Source organism: Lontra canadensis, unplaced genomic scaffold, assembly GCF_010015895.1.
Source record: "Lontra canadensis isolate GAN:19392208 unplaced genomic scaffold, GSC_riverotter_1.0 scaffold43, whole genome shotgun sequence".
In the NCBI taxonomy this organism is placed as follows: Eukaryota; Metazoa; Chordata; class Mammalia; order Carnivora; family Mustelidae; genus Lontra; species Lontra canadensis.
In genome coordinates, this window is record NW_022631037.1 from 15,977,255 (window position 1) to 15,998,073 (window position 20,819).

General features: G+C 48.9%; 1 protein-coding gene across 1 annotated transcript; it reads left to right on the plus strand.

Annotated features, from left to right (window-relative positions):
* Window positions 1-327: 327 nt before the first annotated feature.
* TUBG1 (tubulin gamma 1) lies at window positions 328-5,286 on the plus strand. Its single transcript, XM_032871686.1, has 11 exons — window positions 328-376; window positions 694-806; window positions 958-1,125; window positions 2,330-2,398; window positions 2,672-2,751; window positions 3,194-3,320; window positions 3,558-3,644; window positions 3,763-3,912; window positions 4,272-4,424; window positions 4,514-4,675; window positions 4,864-5,286. Exons 1-11 carry the CDS (start codon window positions 328-330, stop codon window positions 5,059-5,061), a joined length of 1,356 nt encoding a protein of 451 aa, XP_032727577.1. The 3' UTR covers window positions 5,062-5,286.
* Window positions 5,287-20,819: the final 15,533 nt, after the last annotated feature.

The window sequence follows — 20,819 nt, forward strand, 5'->3', positions numbered from 1 at the left end:
AGATGCGCGTTTCGGCGGGGGAGGCCGCGATCTCCACAGTGCGCCTGCGCGCGGGCTCTAGTTCCCGTCCACCCAGAGGAAAGAACACTACGTCAAAGTACGTCCTCCGCGCGCAGGCGCAGAGCGCGACAGGGTGCTGCGCACGCGCAGTCTGCTCGACTGAAGCCGAATGAATAAGGACCTGTTATCGCCAGAACTCAGTTCTCATTGGAGCAGAGAAAGTTTGTGGGAGGAACAGGTTGTTTGGCGCCTGCGTCGTGCGGCTAGCGGCTTTAGAGCCGCGGCTTGGCTGGCGGGAGCGTCTGCAGCGCCGGTTCCTGACGAGCGATGCCGAGGGAAATCATCACCCTACAGTTGGGCCAGTGCGGCAATCAGAGTGAGCGAACCTCCGGCCCCTCCACTACTTAGGTTCCTTAGATTCTGTGGGCTCTCGCTGTGATCCCGGACTCCATCTGCCCTTCCCAGAGTCGTAGTTTTCCGAAGGCGGGACATGACTGACCCAGTGTCCAGTTGCCCTACCCCGAGGGGCCCTCCCCTCCCAGTCGCTGGCATACAGCCCTTTCCTTCTACACGGGAGACTCCCGAGGCTTGACTTCTTACCTTCAAACCCAGACGCTCAGCCCCTCAGCTCTCAGTTGGAATCTGCCCAGACCCAGATACCCTCTTTCTCCCCCGTCCGCCCCTCTCCCCCAGTTGGGTTCGAGTTCTGGAAACAGCTGTGCGCCGAGCATGGTATCAGCCCCGAGGGCATCGTGGAGGAGTTCGCCACGGAGGGCACTGACCGCAAGGACGTCTTTTTCTACCAGGTGCCCCCAGCGACATGGTCAGGGGTTCTGAGGGAAGGGCAGGGGCCTGGTACCGGGAGACCCGCTGGGCAGAGGAACCAGGGCGGGAGGCTTGAGGAAGGAGGGCTGGGCCTTAGCTGATTGTGCCCCCTTGCTGGATGCCCCTCGGCAGGCAGACGATGAGCACTACATCCCCAGGGCGGTGCTGCTGGACCTGGAGCCCCGGGTGATCCACTCCATCCTCAACTCCCCCTATGCGAAGCTCTACAACCCAGAGAACATCTACCTGTCGGAGCATGGAGGAGGAGCTGGCAACAACTGGGCCAGTGGATTCTCGCAGGTCATTTGCTTTTTCTCTGGCAGGACCCACAGCTCTCTTCCTGTGTGAGGACAGGTTGTATGACTTGCCAGAGAGAGAAGAAACCAGATCAAGGATGTATGCGTAGTGGAGAGAGAGAGAGAGATGGCTGAGGAGAGTTCTTTTTTTTTTAAGTCTACTACATAATATGGTTAAGACTGCACTTGCCAGTGCTACGTACCAGGCTATACGAAATGCTTTACATATAACTTGCTTAAACCTCCCCAGAATTGTAGAGGTAGATATTATAGGTTCATGGCCTCTTAACAGCTTTTTCAGATTCCAGAAAGCTGTGAAACCAAAAGATGATTTATAACTTATTTAGTAGCAAAACCAAATCTTGGGTGCCTGGCTGGCTCATTCAGTAGAGCATGTGATTCTTGATCTTGGGGGTTGTGAGTTCGAGACCCACGCTGGGTGTAGAGATTATTTAAAAATAAAATCTTTAAGGGGCGCCTGGGTGGCTCAGTGGGTTAAAGCTTCTGCCTTTGGCTCAGGTCATGATCTCAGGGTCCTGGGATCGAGCCCCGCTTCCGGCTCTCTGCTCAGCAGGGAGCCTGCTTCCCTTCCTCTCTCTCTGCCTGCTTCTCTGCCTACCTGTGATCTCTGTCTGTTAAATAAATAAATAAAATATTTAAAAATAATAATAATAAAATAAAATCTTTAAAAAAAACACAAATATCAGTGGAGATAAGCTATTTTAGCTTCTATCCAACTTGTCATTACTCATATGTGTCATTGCAGAAATATTAATATATTTAATATTAATATATTTGATTAACACACATTAGACACCCACTGGCGTTTTACTTAACATACATCATATGTACCATATAGTACCTTACTTGAACAGGAAATATTTGAATCCCAAAACGTACCTGGCCCCAAGAATTTTAAATAAGGCATTGAAGAGTTGTATTATTCCCTTCATTATACAGATGAGGAAACTGAGTAATCTGCCCAGAGTCACTTGGTTAAATAAAACTAGAACTAATACATGACCCGGATGTACTGTCTGCTCATACCCATGTGCTTTACTGCCTCTCAATACTAATGAAAAGCAGGGCTACTGTGCTCCACAAAAGGACTTTTATGGTTCTATAAAGAGAATCCAGGGTGGCTCTTCTGAGGTCAGAGTCCTTGTCCATGGTCCTGTCCCACTCTGACACTCTCCATGTCTGTACAGGGAGAGAAGATCCACGAGGACATTTTCGACATCATAGATCGGGAGGCAGATGGCAGTGACAGTCTAGAGGTGAGTGTCTTAGGAATGCTGGTGGGAGTTGTCCTAGGAAAGGCTTGACGACACCCTTTAGAAGCCACCCGTTAGGTATAAGACCTCCCCATGTGCCCTTTCCACTGAACAAGCCACTGGGCTTTGTTGGACACAATGCAGGGTCTCCTAAGCTGTAGGTGTGGGGGAGGGAAGTGGAGGAGAGGCCTCAGGAAGATAGGAGACCTAGAAGTCGTAGGATGGGTCCAGTTTGCAATGCAATACCTAAACACTGACTGCCCCTTCCCCGTGCAGGGCTTCGTGCTGTGTCACTCCATCGCTGGGGGGACAGGCTCTGGCCTGGGCTCCTACCTCTTAGAACGGCTGAATGACAGGTAAGTCTGTGTTTCATGAGGCTGGAAAACTTGGTTTCCCAAGAAGCTGGGAGGCCTTCCAGATACGCCTTCCTATTTGCTGGAACAGAGAAAGAGCCCTTTTGTTCAGTCCTGTGGTTAGGAAAGGGAAGGTACAATGACCAAGAACCTGATCACACTCTGGGGAGTTGGATCTGCAGCTTAGAATCTAGGCCCTAGATGAAGAGATGAAGGTTCAGGGAGCATGGCTGGTTTAGAGTTAGAACCCTAGGTCTGAAGATGTGTCTCTGCCATTCCTCCTTTGGGCTTGCAGACTTCCAAAAGTCAAGTCTCCTTTCTCTGTTGATCCTGTGTCCCACCCCAGTTTCCCCATCTAGGTTCAGCCACTTTCTGACTATCATGAGCCCCATGTTAACCAAGTCTGCAGTCTCTTACCCTGACCCTCTTCTCTCAACCCCATTAGGTACCCCAAGAAGCTGGTGCAGACGTACTCAGTGTTCCCCAACCAGGACGAGATGAGCGATGTGGTGGTCCAGCCCTACAACTCACTGCTCACGCTCAAGAGGCTGACCCAGAATGCAGACTGTGTGGTGCGTCCTGGATTCTGCCATTCTCCCCTCCAGCACGTCTGTCTGCTTTCATCATCTTCCTGCACTTAAAAAGTCCATTTTGAGCCCTTTTGTTCCTCAGTCCTGTGCCAGTGCCTTTTGGATGGGTCTTTTTGGCCATGAGGCACCAAAGAAATTAAGTTTCAGAGACCAGACGCAGGCAGAACTCCTATTCTTTCTGTCTCCATAAATTTGTCATTCTCTTCTGTCCCTCCCCAGGTGGTGTTGGACAACACAGCCCTGAACCGGATCGCCACGGACCGCCTGCACATCCAGAACCCGTCCTTCTCCCAGATCAACCAGCTGGTGAGCCCCCACTCCTGGACTCTCTGGGCGGAACCCCTCCTTGCTCTGGTCCACCTCAGGAAGGGAGCCCTCACCCCTCCTAGGGGCCAGGGCCCATAGCACACGCTCCTGTCCCCAGGTGTCCACCATCATGTCAGCCAGCACCACCACCCTGCGCTACCCCGGCTACATGAACAACGACCTCATCGGCCTCATCGCCTCGCTCATTCCCACTCCTCGACTCCACTTCCTCATGACAGGCTACACCCCGCTCACCACGGACCAGTCGGTAGGAGCAGTCGCGGCAGGCCCTGCCCTCGCCTTGCTGGCCCCTGCTGCCCCAGGAGCTGCCCCTTGCGGCCCCCAGAGGCTCTGTGCTCCGGGACTAGCATAGACCGTCTAACGCCACACTGACCCGCTCTCCTCTCCCGTGTGCCTCTGGCTCCCTCCCCGCAGAGTCCAGGCCCTGTGGCGTCTACGGATGCTCCCGCACAGGGCCGTGACCTTGCCGAGCTGAGGAGGACTCAGTCCCACAGCAGAGGCTCAGTGTAGACCTGGATCTCGAGACCCTTCCCTAAGAGACAGGGCTGAGGCATTGGACGGTGGCCTGAGTGCGGGCCCGGGCCCTGTGGCCCACTGTCCCCTCAGGTGGCCAGCGTGAGGAAGACCACGGTCCTGGATGTCATGAGGCGGCTGCTGCAGCCCAAGAACGTGATGGTGTCCACGGGCCGGGATCGCCAGACCAATCACTGCTACATCGCCATCCTCAACATCATCCAGGGGGAGGTGGACCCCACCCAGGTAGGTGAGGCCCCTTCGTGCCACCCCCGGGCCCACAGGGGTAGAGGAGAGGCTACCACCACCACTGCTGTGTGCACCCCTCCCCCCAGGTTCACAAGAGTCTGCAGAGGATCCGGGAAAGGAAGCTGGCCAACTTCATCCCCTGGGGCCCTGCCAGCATCCAGGTGGCCCTGTCAAGGAAATCTCCCTACCTGCCTTCGGCCCACCGGGTCAGTGGGCTCATGATGGCCAACCACACCAGCATCTCCTCGGTGAGGCTCACTGTTTACACATGTCTTTCCATATTTGCTTCCCTGGTTGGGCCTCACCTGTCCACATCCCTGCTGCCCCTGCTTCTGGCTCTCTTAACGTACGGATTGCCCAGCCTTGCTTCCCTGGCTTTCTGGGCCATACTGCTGCTCTAAGTTCTTTGTGACCCCTGCTCTCTGCACACACCAAGCTCTTCGAGCGGACCTGTCGCCAGTATGACAAACTGCGGAAACGGGAGGCCTTCCTGGAGCAGTTCCGCAAGGAGGACATCTTCAAGGAGAATTTCGACGAGCTGGACACGTCCAGGGAGGTGGTGCAGCAGCTCATCGACGAGTACCACGCAGCAACACGGCCAGACTACATCTCCTGGGGCGCCCAGGAGCAGTGAGGACCCCAGGATGGGGACCTCATCTGCCTTACTGATTGGCCCAGGCCCTGCCTGACCGACCACGCCCTCAGAGTACTGATCAGGGACCTCACATATCTCTTCCTCATAAACACACACACACACACACACACACACACACGTACTCTGTACTGGCCTGGGGACATGTTTATGTCTCCTCTTATGAGACTATTTATGTTAAATAAAGCACTGGATGTAATAAATCAAGTCACTGGTCTCTTAAAGGCTTGTAGATGTGCAGAAGGGGGATGCCTGTTCTCTCTCCATCACAGTGAAAGGGTCTTCCCCAACTTCCAGCCTCTTCAACGCTGAGCAAATGCCTCCCCTCACTTAAGGAAATTCCTTCCCCTTCCTCATTTTGGAGAACATGGGTGGGGTCCACTCATGGGAGACATTTCTTTCCAGGGTAAAAAGGCCAATAGATACTGCCTTACTCTCTCATGACATTGTGGGCCCCAGGTTCCCCACCCCCTCCAAGCCCTCCATGGATCAGGTGACCCTTCCACCAGTTTCATGTTCCCACATCAGAGTGTCCTGTTAGTCCTCCCAGCAGCAGGCCTGCAGCCACCATCCCTACCGCCAGGCCCTGAGCAAGCAAGAGAGTTGGTCCAAGTGCCTTTCATCTTGTAAGCAGAGTGTGCCAGAGAGTCAGTCCAAGAAAGCCACTGGTCAGGCAGCTGGAGTCCAGGACAAGCAGCTCAGGAGACCAAAGCCAAAGCCTGGACTACATGCAGGGCCAAAATGGGCCCATAGCTAAGGGTCCGTGATTCTGTGAACGGGGGGTCTCCAGTTAAGGGGCCAGTGGCCTCCACTTCTGGTGGAAGATTGCAAGGAAGTAGTAAATATGTAGTGACCTAAATTCTCAGAATCACAAGAGCAAAGTAGGTTGTCCCTAGGTCATGGTGGATTGTCAGGGCCCCTCTTAGGTACTTATGCACCCCAAAGGTGAGGTTTGGGGGTAAGAACAACCACGTATGTGGACATTATGCTAGGGTACTCACATTATTTTGTTCAGTTCTATGACGTGGTAGATTTTATAAATAAATAGATTTTATAAACAAGAAACAGACTAATCGTGCCTAATTTACCAGGTCTCAGACCTAGTAAATGACAGAGTGGGAGTCAAATCCTGATTGGAGTGACTGGTATCAGTATTCCTAACCATTGCATGTCCTGCCTTTTGAGGTATCTTATGGGTTAGTGTAGAATCATCCCATTTCTGCGGTCTGGAGCCATTGGATGAGCCCGTGGTGTCAGAGTGTGTGAGGACCTTGAACAGCTGTGCAGATAGGACAGGTGCAGTCCCCGGGTTGGACAGAGGGTCAGCCTCAACTGGCTTCAGGTAAGCCTGCAAAGTGTCCTCATCACCCAGGTCAGGGTAGCTGGGGACCTGTGCCTGCCTTCTCAGTGTCATGCCAGACTGGCATGACCACCAGGATTTCTGGGGCCAAAGCCAGAGGGTCAGCCCAATGGATCAGGATTGGGGCTGGCGGAGTTTAGCACACAGGTGAAGGACCAGCTCCAGCAGGTATCTGTGAGTCCCTACGGAGGCTGAAGAGTACCCAGGAACCTTGGGCAAACTACAATTTTTTTCTCCTGCTTCGTTGTTGACCTGAGGACATCTTTTTCCTTCCATGAACCCACTTATCTTTAATAAAGCCTTGAATATTAACAGTGAAAAACACTGAGGCCAGACCAAAGGGACTGACAGGCAGAGAATGGGCAGTCAAAGGCTGGGCCCTGGGCTTCCTGAGGGGTGGCAGGGAGGCCATTAGCCTGTCACCACCACAGTCAAAGCATGAACTTGTCACCTTCAGTTGCCAGGGCCCGCAGGAGGCTGACTCAGGAGAGCCAGCCTGGTTGGTGTCAAGCAGCCGCCTGTCGTCTCAGTACAGAGGATGACTTCAGGGGAAACCAGTGTGCACCTGGTGCCTTCAGGGCTCCACCTCTGGCCCCGGCACCACTGGGCACCTTGCCTGGCTCCTCTCCCTTGACTGCCTCTGCCCCGATGACCAGCCTTTCATCACCTGGGGTAGCCGCGTGAGCAACTGGTGCTGAGTGGGGGTCATGAGCACTGGCAGATGTGGCCACAAGCCCAGGGCCTTCTTTGCCAGACCCAGTTCTAGGGTGAGGAGCCCTAGGGGGAGGAAGCACTAGGCAGTCCAGAGGAAAAGTTGTGTGTGTTTAGGACTCCAGCCACCAATCCAAGCGGGGAATACCCTAGGCAGGTGGGCCTCTCTGGAAAGGAAGGCTGGGTCTGCAAAGACGCCTCTCTTTTCCCCCCTGCTGAGGGCCAGGCGCTAGAAACACAGACACACACCTCAGTACCAGCTTCAAGGCCAGGCCCCTCCCCCAAGTCTATTTCCAGATCACCCATCACCCCAGGCCGGTGCGGCCCCTCCCAGTTCTTGGCCAGGGGCAAAGCCCTAAGTGTGTCAACTAGAGGGCCGAGAGGAGGCCAGGTGGACAGGGAGGAGGTCCTCTGGGAATCAAGACAGCAGGTGGTGCTGGTGGTGAAAAATCCGTGGTTCCAGAGACTGCAGGCCACTAAAGTAACTGTCCCAATGAGAGGTGAGGGTTGCTGCAGAGAAAAACGGCTCACGCCCAGAACAGGAACCTCTCTGACTAAACAAATAAGAAAATCAGCCACTTCAGGGTCATATTCCCAGGACCCCCGTGTGATGTGGCCCAGGGACAGAGCTCTGGTATCAGGAAGCGCTTTGTAATAGAGAGTGGTGTAAGCGATCTGGAACTCACGAATGTCACTTTGGCAAGCATACCGGCACAAGGAGAAGAGGGGACCACCCCAAGGGTGGGTGGGGAGCTCACGGTCAGTGCAGATGCCAGGCAGGGGTGGTGAGTCAGTCCACTTAGACTCATCCGTGGTCTCCACTGGTCACCCGTATGCTCCACCTCCCTAGAAAGGGGCTCTCTGCAGTGGAGAGTCAAATCCAACATCAGGACACCTTCCAGGAAGGCCCATCTCCACCACCTGCTCACCTTCCATCCCTCTTAGGTATCTTAAGCAGATAAGGGGTTGCTTTAAGAAAGTAACGGGAACATTTTAAATTGACAGTCTGATTTTCTAATCCATCATTTATAAGTTTTAATGAAATGCCCTAGGGCCTGATCGCTGCCGTATGAATTGGTAAAATCAAGTTTCTTGCAAAGCTGCAGGCTCGGTCAATCTCCCCGCTGTGAGACCCAGCGGGAAATGCCCTCCTTGTATCTCTGGCGTTGCGATAGTAGTGACCTTGGCCATTGACTCCAGAGATAGGCAGTTCATCCCTCCAGCCCTCAAATCCATTATGAATCATGAATAGGGTGACTGAAAGCTCTGAGTCTCAAGAACCCTTCAGATCTGGTTTTAACTAAAATTCCCACATTCCCTCAGTCCTGAGAAAACCGGGATAGTTGGTTACCGTAAATGAAGAAACCCCCGAGAACGATGAGAAAATCTTGAAGCAGTATATATGAATGATCAGGGCTCGATTAAGGTCTGATAAACAGTTGTTCATTTTGCTCATTAATTAAGCAAACATTCATTAAAAATAGAGACCAAGGGGCACCTGGGTGGCTCAGTCAGTTAAGCATCTGCCTTCGGCTCGGGTCATGATCCCAGGGTCCTGGGATCGAGCCCCGCACTGGGCTCCCTGCTCATAGGGAATCCTGCTTCTCCTTCTCCCACTCCCCCTGCCCGTGTTCCCTCTCTTGCTGTGTCTCTCTCTGTCAAATAAATAAAATCTTAAAAAAAAAAAAAAAAGGAGACCAAGTTGCCCATCAAGCTTCATAATGAACCCCACCTAAGGGGTTTTCCAATTTTATTGGGGGTAGGGAATATAATATATACTACAATTAACTTAAATGAAATAGGTATAATATATTAATATAACTTTTGTACGTGATCATATATTATTCTGCTTTTGTTTTTAAACTACGTAAGCTGCCCACCCAACATGGGGCTTGAACTCATGATCCTGAGATCAAGAGTCTAATGCTCTACCAAGGAGCCCCCATTATTCTGTTTTCTTAATTAAATGTCTCAAAATATATGTTGCAAAATTTTAAGTGCTATAAGTAAAATAGTATATGAAATAATATTGAAATCATTACTGAGCATTTAATATATACCAACTACTGTTCTAAGCACTTTACATATATGAGCTCATTTAATTTTGACAGTAACTACATAGATAGGCACTGTCTTATCTGGATGTTTACAAACAAGGACACTGAAGCTCAGGGTCACACAGGCTGGGCAATGGTCTTACCTCCCCTGGAAAGAGAAAACTTAGGGGCACCTTGGTGGCTCAGTCAGTTAAGCATCTGCCTTTGGCTCAGGTCATGATCCCAGGGTCCTGGGATCGAGTCCTGAGTCAGGCTCTCTATGCAGTGGGAAGCCCGCTTTTTCCTCTGCCTGCTGCTCCCCCTGCTTGTGCTCCCTTCCCCCTAAAAAAAAAGAAAAAACTAAAAAAAAAAAAAAAAAAAAAAAAAAGGAAACTTAGGAAGAGATGCAGTAACTGTCACATATATGGTGGGGTGTGGGCTGCAGGAGGGAAGGGCCTCTACCGTGACCCTCCAGGGAGCAAATTGGGGCTGGTGGAGGGAACTAAGAAGGGGCAGGTTGCAGCTCTGCGGGAGGAAGAACATCTACACGCTCGCTGCTGTCTTCAGGTGGCAGGAGCGACCACAGGGACTGCGAGTACCCCCTTCACTGAACTCGGTCAAGCAAGTTCTGTGTGATGACTAGTCCAGAACGGTCAAGTCCTAGGACACAGATGAGGCAACCTTCAACGTGTCTTCCAGCCTTAGGATTTAGGAATTTCTTGGAAACCAATTTCGTTTATAATAAAGCATATTCCTTTTTTATTTGTATTTATATTTCTCTTTTAACAAGGCTTCACGCCCAGCGTGAAGCCCAATGCGGGGCTTGAACTCACGACCCTGAGATCAAGACCTGAGCTGTGATCAACAGTCGGACACACTCAACCAACAGAGCCATCCAGGCACCCCTAGGAATTCAATTTTAAAACAAATATATTAAGGCCTACTGTATGCCTGAACCCTTTGCAGTAACTGGGGATTCTTAGGTACCTAAGCTAAGGTCCCGAATGTCAAGAAATTCTCACCCTGAGACACCCACGCGGCAAAGTGACAGTTAAGGTGGTAGGCGCGCACCAGCAGGATGGCCGCAGTGTGTTCTCGGTAAATATTTACTGAGTGTTAGCAAGAATGAAAGGCTATGCGAGGCCTGTGTGGGAGTCACACAGGGGAACGATCAGTTGACAGGGTCTTGAATTCTGAGGGAAGCTTTCCAAGCGGAGACGTACAGGAAGGTTGGGGGGGCTCGCATGTGCCCCCTCGCAGGGGGCTCTGCTGGCAGGCAAGCGAGAGATGGAGTTTACTTCTCCTCTGGGGCTCAGCCACCCCCTTCCTGTCAGCTGGGAAGGGGAAGCTCACACCAGGCAAATGAGGCCACCAGAGCCCACCTGGGGTGAGGAAAGGCCAAAGGCAGAGAAAAGGAATTATGGCCCAACCCAGGTATGATGGAAGGTTTCCCAGAGAGAAGCCAACGGGGCTTTGTGTGCAGGGGGGAGCGGTTAATGTGTTGACATCCGGAAGGAAAAACATGGTGGGCAAAGGGAAAAAAGGACTTGAGGGGGCTGGAAGGCTTAGAAACAGGACAAGGGGTTCCGGAAACCGCAAAAGCCCAGAGTGGCATTTGGGGGTGCAGCAGGAGACAAGGTCCAGTAGATATTCCAAGACCAGACAGGCCATGCAGGGTCTTTTATGCCATGTGGAGCTTGGACTTTATTCTCTGAGCAAAGGGGAATCCTTGAAGACCAGCTGGGAAGCTATAGCCACCAGCCTGCTCTTTCTGGACTTTTCACCTAAAATAACACAGCACCCCTGCTTTCTATGCCCTCCTGTTCCCTTAACTCTTCCTGCAAACCGGTGTTTGGCAGACTCTGATATCAGAACTCTAGCCTTCTCTGTTGCTCCTTCCTAAAGGTGAATTCTTAGATAGAGCTGCCCACGTCCATGCTTCTCATCATTTTGTTCTCCGGTGCCACTGCCTGCCCTGCCCTGCTCTGAGCTGCCCCAGACCAGCTCTGCCCAGCAAACTGCCCCACTTTCTTCCCTCCCCCAAAGCCCTCACAGATCATTCCTGACCAGGCACACCCGGGGCCTCCTGCCACACTCAACCACAACGATCCCCTTTTTGTCTCCAGTCCACCACACACATAATTTCATGTTATTTTGTTAGTCTTATAATTGTATTTTTGTCATGTAATTTCCTTTTCTAATACTCGCAAATACAACCCCATGTGTTCTATAGAATGTTCAGGCATTCTGGCATGAATTAAGTTCCAATAAATACTAGATTTTAAAATATGTACCCTCAAAAAATTTTTGTTAAGGGGCACCTGGGTGGCTCAGTTAGTGAAGCGGCTGCCTTTGCATCAGATCATGATCCCAGGGTCCTGGGATTGAGCCCCTGGGGTCAGGCTCCCTGCTCATCGGGGAGCCTGCTTCTCCCTCTCTCTCTGTCCTCTCCCTGCATTCATGCTCTCACTTGCTCACTCTCTCTCAAATAAATAAATAAAATCTTAAAAAGAAAATTTTAAAAAAGATTTTATTTATTTATTTGACAGAGAGACACAGTGAGAGAGGGAACACAAGCAGGGGAGTGAGAGAGGGAGAAGCAGGCTTCCTGCTGAGCAATGAGCCCGATTCGGGGCTTGATCGGGACTCGATCGGAACTCGATCCCAGGACCCTGGGATCATGACCTGAGCCCAAGGCAGAAACTTAACGACTGAGCTACCCAGGCGTCCCCCAAAATTTTTTAATGAATACATTTCTTTGTTTTCTCAAAGCACTTAGGCAAATAAAACTTAAGATCCCTGGGAACTTGGGGGCTCCAATGTTTCAACTGATCTTGAGCCTAGAGTAGTTCCTCAGACACCTGACAGGATGCGTGCTCCCCCACCTGGAAGATGCTCTCTCCGGGAGAACTGGTCCCAATCCAACTCTGTGCCACACCTCTCCCTAGCTCCCTCCGCTCCTTCCATGTCCGGCTTCCCCCAGGCCCTTCAACCACTCACGCTCTGGTTTCTCCACATGTCTCCTCCTCTGGGGTGTCTCCTCCTCACTCCACTTCCTTCACCTGGCTGGCTCCTCACTCATTCTCCACATCGCCTGTCACTTCCAGTGAAGGTTTCTGGTTTTTCCATAGACATTCCACCAGCACCCTCTACGTTCTTTGCCATAAATGTCACCACGCTTTATTATTTTATGTTTTTGGTTTTGTTTTTTTCTCCTTGAGGGCAAGGACTGACCTGTTCATCGCCATATCTCTAGAGTCTGATAAGGAGAGGGAATTCAGAAACATTCCTCAAAAGAATGTAAATATAAAGTAGAAAAAAAAACGATAAAAAAGGCACTCTGGATAGCCAAGTTCACATGCTCAAGATTAGGTACTTTAGGGGCACCTGGGTGGCTCAGGAGGTTAAGCTTCTGCCTTCAGCTCAGGTCATGATCTCAGGGTCCTGGGATCGAGCCCCGCCTCGGGCTCTCTGCTCAGCAGGGAGCCTGCTTCCCCCTCTCTCTCTGTCTGCCTCTCTGCCTGCTTGTGATCTCTCTCTCTCTGTCAAATAAATAAATAAAATCTTAAAAGAAAAATGACTAGGTACTTTACCCATAGGTGAGCCTGTCAAGTCTTGACTCATAGTCTACTCACTCTTATTTTATTTTTTTATTTTTTAAGATTTTCGTTAATTTACTTGAGAGAGTGAGTGAGAGCACAAGGGGTGGGAGGGGCCGAGGGAGAGGGATAAGCAGACTCCCTGATGAGCAGGGAGCCCAATGCAGGGCCTCAACTGGATGCTTGATCCCAGGACCCTGAGATCACAGCCTGAGCCAAAGGCAGTCTGTTCAACCAACTGAACCACCCAGGAGCCTCTACCCACCTTTATTTTAAACAAAATTCTCACCTATTTAGATGTATGAATTCCTAGACTAACACAAATTAGCAAGGAGAAAGGAGAGGGGTACTAGGGACTTTTTTAGAGGGTTTTTTTTTAAGATTTTATTTATTTATTTACTGGAGAGAGAGAGAGCTCAAGCAGGAGGAGGTACAGAGGGAAAGGGAAAAGCAGACTCCCTGTTGAGCAGGGAGCCCGGTGCAGTGTTCGATATGGGGCCCAATCCAGGACCCCAAGATCATGGTCTGAGCTGAAGGCACATGCTAAACCAACTGGGCCACCCAGACACCCCTAAGTGTACCAGGGACTTTACATTAAAAACAGTTAGGACCTGGGCTATCACCTTGATAAGGAGAAAAGAGACAGAAAAATGACAAAAAGGCATAAGGAAGGGACCATCTGACTTAAGGGTGAACGCACCTCCAAAGGCTTCTGTGGGCAGCTTAGCCAGATGCCAAGGCTGGTGTTCACGTCTGTTCCTGAGTCAACAAGAAAAGGTTGAATTTTATTCAGTATATTCCACTTAAGGAAAGAGAGGGGTAAAGAATACATTTTACAAATATTCCCACCAAAAATAATTTTTAAAGGTTTTTTAAAAAAATCTTATTTTTAAGTAATCTCTACACCCAGTGTGGGGCTCGAACTCACAACCCTAAGAGCAGAAGTCACATGCCCTATCAACCGAGCCAGCCAGCCACCCCCAAAGTGATTTTTAAATGTTTTAAGTTATGGGACCTACAGAGATAAGCCTGGTTTTCTGGGAAATTCACTTATTTACGTGGAAAATCTTTTTTTTTTTTTTTTTTTTAGTCTGATAAAAATGTAACAGTGGTTGAAAACAATAGTAAAACCATGAGAAGCTACTGCTATTCCACTGAAAGAAGCAGTGACCTTCCTCAGGGATGCCTGCACTGCTCTCTTAGCAATTACCCCTCTATATTCCAATCAATGGTCCACTTCCCTGTCTTCCCCACTGGCCGATGCATTTCTCATGGGCTGGGACAGTGTTTTTCATCTCTATATCCCTGATAACTATCACAGGTCTTGGACATTGGAATTGTTCAACAAATGAGAGAATGAGATCAAGGTCAGAGCTTCTCTTCCCTGCCTCTCCTTTAACAAGAAGACATTAAAAGACTTGCCACATGTGGGACACATGCCTGGCTCAGTCTGTAGAGCATGTGACTCTTGATCTTGGGACCATAAGTTCGAGCCCCATGTTGGGTGTAGAGATTACTTAATAACAAAATCTTAAAAAATAAAAACAAACAAACAAAATAAATAAAAGACTTGTCACACAATCTGATCATAGTGTACCCCAGGATAAATTAATTGTTCACTACATTGGAATATTGTGACTTTAATCCTAATCAGTTTTCAAAAAAAGGAGAAAGGTGGGGGTATTGGGGGGGAAGACGTGATTTCTGCACCTTTAGAAATGAATTTTTCTTTTTTTTTTTTTTTAAGATTTTATTTATTTATTTGACAGACAGAGATCACAAGTAGGTAGAGACGCAGGCAGAGAGAGGAAGGGAAGCAGGCTCCCGGCGGAGCAGAGAGCTTGATGCGGGGCTCGGGGCTTGATCACAGGACCCTGAGATCATGGCCTGAGCTAAAGGCAGAGGCTTAACCCACTAGCCACCCAGGCACCCCTAGAAATGAATTTTTTTGATTCCTTTTATATACGACATAAGAAAATATACCCAAGATTCTTACACAGAGTAGCTACATGTCAAGGAACTAAATGGCCTGATGTTGCTGATTTTCTGATATTTGATCCTTTGGAAATATACTGAACGGATACATTATACAATATGTCATTAGCACCTGAATGGAAACACACTAGTGACAACGAGTATCTTCCTTCCTACAATATCAAATAATCGTCACGAATCATGAACTGATCTGTAGACAGCTGCACCAGAACGTGGAATCAGCAGAAGGCGGGGCAGTTTCAAGTCCTGACCTGCAAAGTGAGCTGGGAAGAGGGAGCACTCAGAACCCACACGGCTGGAAGGTCATCCATGGGACAAAACAAAGTTGCCACCCAGATGAGTGCCTTTAAAACTACTTTGTGGTAGCTTGTCTTGGTCCAAGAGCACAGTCACTGTCAAAAGATGGCCGGGGGGCACCTGGGTGGCTCAGTGGGTTAAAGCCTCTGCCTTTGGCTCAGGTCATGATCCCAGGGTCCTAGGATGGAGCCCCACATTGGGCTCTCTGCTCGGCAGGGAGCCTGCTTCTCCCTCTCTCTCTGCCTGCCTCTTTGCCTACTTGTAATCTCTGTCTGTCAAATAAATAAATAAAGTAAATAAAATCTTAAAAAAAAAAAAAGTGAAATTCTCTTAAAAAAAAAGATGGCCGGGAGGGGAGGGGCTGGTGAGGACTGAGAGGGAGCCTCAAGGTACCGCGAAACTATAGCTGGGCCAAGGAGGAAAACACTGGGCCAAATGCCCCCCAAATCTTGCCCAAGGCTTGAAAACAATCCATCTTCCTTTCCCTACCCCACAGTTCTCTCTGAGGACTCCCACTTCCTTTATGACCTGTCCTTGCTTAGGACTCCTGAACCTAGAGGCAACTGCTCCCCAAGACCTTTCCTTGCCCACCTAGATTCTAGTTCTGGAAAAGGCACTATTCTGAGTATCCCCTCAGCCGGGACCCCAAGGATGGAAATGAGTCACAGAGACCACTGCCTGAGAGGGATGGTATGAAAAATTACCAGGTTCTCTGAGGTTTATGAACAGGGTGAGTGGGGACAGACATAATAGTGTTTAGGGGTCCATGAAGGCCAGACTACTTCTGCTTCAAGGTCATAACCATAGGCAATACTGTTAAGGGAGTCCCCCCACCTAGAGCCAAGGAACAACCTTAATGGAAGCCTCCTGTGGCCCCTGGAAATCCTTGTGACCTGGCTCTCTTCTATAAACTGAATCAGTTCTAAAAGTATAGTAATACTCTGTCTGCTCTGGTGTCCAGTTGTGTTCAGGGATCTCCCCACAGTGACGGGTCTATTCCAACCAGCTGTGTTCCTTTGGACCCACAGTATTCATTTCTTCTTAGGTATTGCAGGGGTCCCCTGTTCATTCAGCAGGTTTCTGACCACTACCCTCTAACCCATGTGTGTGGAGAGGCCTCTAGATAACTACAATTGTCAGGTGATACAACAGCTGTTAATTCATAGGCCCTGAGCCACCAAACTGATAATTACTGCACGGTCATACTCCATTCATTTATATCCCTCCCACGTGAATAAGGACCTTATAAATGCATGCATTCCTTCTGCTGTCCCCTACACCAATGGTCCTTCTTCTTCTTCCTCTTCTTCTTCTTCTTCTCCTCCTCCTCCTCCTCCTCCTCCTCCTCTTTCTTCTTCTTCTTCTTCTTCTTCTTCTTCTTCTTCTTCTTCTTCTTCTTCTTCTTCTTCTTCTTCTTCTTTTTAAGATTTTATTTATTTGACAGAGAGAGAGACACATAGCAAGAGAGAGAACACAAGCAGGGGGAGTGGGAGAGGGAGAAGCAGGCTTCCTGCTGAGCAAGGAGCCCAGTGAGGCGCTCGATCCCAGGACCCTGCAATCATGACCTGAGCCTAAGGCAGACACTTAATGACTGGGCCAGCCAGGCGCCCCTACACCAATGGTTCTTAACCTTTGCTGATTCATGGAGCTCTCTGAGAATCTGCTATGAACCTCCCCAGAAAAAGAGTAGACATATGGACTTGAAAACAATTTCACAGACTTCTTGATGCGTAAAGCCCATCCTTCAGACCCCAAGCCAATGCTAACAATTATTGATGGCATGAAATGATGACATTTCTAAAGAGAGGTAGTTAGAAGGGAAGAGCTGCAGCCTAATTCTTCCCACTTGTTTTTCATAGGCATAAAGGCCTGCAAAGGATGTGGGAACACAACTTGGTCAACCTGATCTGTGAGGTCCAGCCAGGTGCTGTCCTCACCTGTCCACCTTGCCAAGGCAGCAGGCTTATAATGACCAACTAAGGCAGCAGCTCCTGTCTGAGACTGACACAGGTCTCTCCCTTGTCCACACCAATACACACCCACCTGAGTCTAGCCCAGACCTTACACAGCTTTCCCTAGCGCCATCCAGGCAAGCCAGGTGACTCTTATGACTACCTTGTCACCTAGGAATAGTGGATGAAAAGGACCTCTATGGGGTCTGCTGCACTACACCTTCTCTACACTTCCTTCTTCTCCCTTCATCTCTCTCTCTCACATGTACACACAGGAACACACACATACTCCAGCCATCACTCAGAAGAACCAGAGTCAGCATCTCGAAGGCTCCCTGTAGCAGAGCTCCCCAAGCATGCCTTCAGGTTGGACTCAGCCAAGTTTAAGGGTGACTGCTACCCAGCCACTGGCCAGATTACATTTTCTGGGTCACTCTGACCTCCTCAAAGGCCAAGTATTGTCGTCTGATATCTCATCTGATACTCAAACCTCTATGCCTCAAAAATAACAACAACAACAATAACAAAACACCCTTGATCTTCCCTTGATCTTGGGCACCTGGGCAGCTCAGTGGGTTAAAGCCTCTGCCTTCGGCTCAGGTCATGATCCCAGGGTCCTGGGATCGAGCCCCGCATCGGGCTCTCTGCTCAGCTGCTCTGCTCAGCTTCCCCCTCTCTCTGTCTCTGCCTACTTGTAATCTCTGTCAAGTAAATAAATAAAATCTTTAAAAAAATAATAACACCCTTGATCTTGATGCAAAACCAAGTGTTTACCACACACACACACACACACACTCAGGGTTGCCACCAGTCTTCCCCAACCTCTGCCAAAAATGATTACATACTTCTAACAAAGATTGACTGTGAATATAAACAAGGGTTTGTGGACCCCAGGGATGGGAAGAGGTCTCCCCGCCCTTCCACAGACTGGGGACTTCTCCCACTCTAGCCTTTCCCAATCATGGGAAAGACAACCAAGGTAGCTTTCTCCTCACCACAAACATGTACCCATCATTCTAACTGAGAGTATGAGCAAGAAAAGCAAAACTCTAAGGTACCAAAAACACCTCTTGATGGGGCGCCTGGGTGGCTCAGTGGGTTAAGCCTCTGCCTGCAGCTCAGGTCATGTTCCCAGGGTCCTGGGATCCAGCCCCACATCGGGCTCTCTGCTCAGTGGAGAGCCTGCTTCCTCCTCTCTCTCTCTGCCTCTTTGCCTACGTGTGATCTCTATCTGTCAAATAAATAAATAAAATCTTAAAACAACACCTCTTGAGATGGACGTCAGAGTCAACTCTTGTTGCCGTGGACTATCAGATGAATTTCCAGTTCTGTGAATAACCAGTCACCAGAGTTTTATTCCAAGACCCAGCCCAATTCTGGCCTCTCACAATGTGCTTTCAAGTAATGCAATGTGATTAAAGTGTTATCAGAACCTGCCTCTCAGCACGTGACTAACTAGACTTGTTATCTTAGGCAGGTCACTTCCTGTCCCTGGGCCTTGGTTTCATCATTCATTCACTCAACAAATATTTATTTGTTTGTTGAGAAGCTCGTAAGTTCCAGGCACTGTGCTAAGTGCTCAAGACAACAAAGATGAGTGAGATACGGTCCAGCCGGCTGTGGTCTCACTCTATTGTTGATGTGTTAATGTCAATGACTCCTTATTTGCTGCATGCTCAGGACAATAATGGAGGTTGGACAAGGTAGGAGAGGAAAGCTGGGAGGGGAGCACCTGTGTCTGATTAGGGGCATGGAGGTTTGTAAAAATAAGGGAGTTGGGACTTTTTAATCAAAGAGTCTGTTATTCTTAGATGGTGGTGCATTCCAAAAGGACACAGAAGCCATTTGGATATTCTGCTCCAGGGCCGTGTGTGCAATCCCAGGCCTCCGCCAGCGCAGATAAGGAGTTCACCATTGGCATTTGACCAGTTGGCCCTAACACCTCTTTCAGAGTTAGTAGAAGCCAGATTCTTTTTATCAGACTTCTGCACTATCCAATTCTAATGATCACCCTAGAAGGGTGATCATCGACACTTTGTCAAATCAAGTCCCTTCCAATTCAAAGGTCAGCAAAGACATTAGGCGTACTTGTGCCGTACATCTGCTTAACCAGCTGATGAACAAACACGTCATTTGGGAGGGGAATACCCAAACCCAGACATGCACAGAATGAATCCCTCATAAGGTTTTCTTTCAAACAAAGCCAGAAATAAAACCTATTGATCTCTAATTGCCAGAAACTCAATGGTCACCCCAAGATGCTGTTAAACAGAGTCTGCTAATTGTGGCTTATAATTAACTCATGCACCAGCTAATATTATTGAAGTCCTCAAATACTGAAAGGAACAGCGTTATGAATTCCTAGAAAGTCAATATCAGTAATAACCAAAATAACCTTCTGGGTTATTTTTTATTCTGCCTAACTATGTTTTCTGTATTTAGTACAAAAAAATGTGTTTTGATGTTGTAACGTTTGAACCGGCGAGAGGTTATTATTTTACAGAGAATAAAATGTGTTCTCTCCCATTAAAATATTTATTAGTGTTTTTCCTTTCTTGCCAAGATGGTGGGAATCTGATACTGCCACATGCAAACTGCCTAGTAAGTTCATTATATGTATAATTCAGTTCTTACATTTTGTTCTCTCTTGAAGTAGAAATGCAGGCAAAACACACCGGTTCCCCATTGCACTTTGAATTCATATATGTGTCATCTATATATTGGTCAAAAATGTTATGTGTTGAGAAGCCATCTTGATGGTTGTACATCAGTGTGAATGTACTTAATGCCACTTAACTGTTCACTTAAAAATGATTAAAATGAGGGGCACCTGGGTGGCTCAGTCATTAAGTGGCTGCCTTCGGCTCAGGTCATGATCCCAGGGTCCTGAGATGGAGTCCCACATCAGGCTCCCTGCTCAGCGGGAAGCCTGCTTCTCCCTCTTCCACACCCCCTGCTTATGTTCCCTCTCCCACTGTGTCTCTCTCTGTCAAATAAATAAAATCTCTTTTTAAAATTTTTAAAAATTTTATTTATTTATTTGAGAGAGAGAGAGTGAGAGAGAGTATGAGAGGGAGAGATCAGAGGGAGAAGCAGACTCCCTGCGGAGCTGGGAGCCTGATGCGGGACTCGATCCCAGGACCCCGAGATCATGACCTGAGCTGAAGGCAGAGGCTTAACCTACTGAGCCACCCAGGAGCCCCAATATAGAGATTTCTTTTTTTTTTTTAATTTTTAATTTTTTTATTAACATAAAATGTATTATTAGCCCCAGGGGTACAGGTCTGTGAATCGCCAGGTTTACACACTTCACAGCCCTCACCGTAGCCCAACGCAGAGATTTCTTAAAAATAAAACCTTTAAAAAAAAGAAAAAAGGCCTCTCTACATTAACAAAGTGAAGGCTACCAGAGTCTAAGGTTTTTTCTCTGTACCCTCAGACGCTTCATTAAAACACCAGGGAGGAAGAAACCTGTCACACAGATGTCAACTCAGATTAGGGAAGATAAGATTTAAATCACTTTGATTCCAATATGAGAACAGTTTGAGAACGACTTGGCTTCAACCTGTGATTAACAGAAAACCACCTTAAGCCACACACGGTTTCTGAGCTGCGGAGGAGAGGTGGCCCAGGGAGGTGGACACAGGTGGTTTCCAGGGCTCCTTGGTTCATTGGCTCCTTATTTGAGGACAGGGTGACTCAACTGGGGAGAATTGGCTGCTTCAGCCTGTTTGGTCTTGATCTATCCAGAAAACACACTCGCTGACATCTTTCTATCACTAAGTCGTAG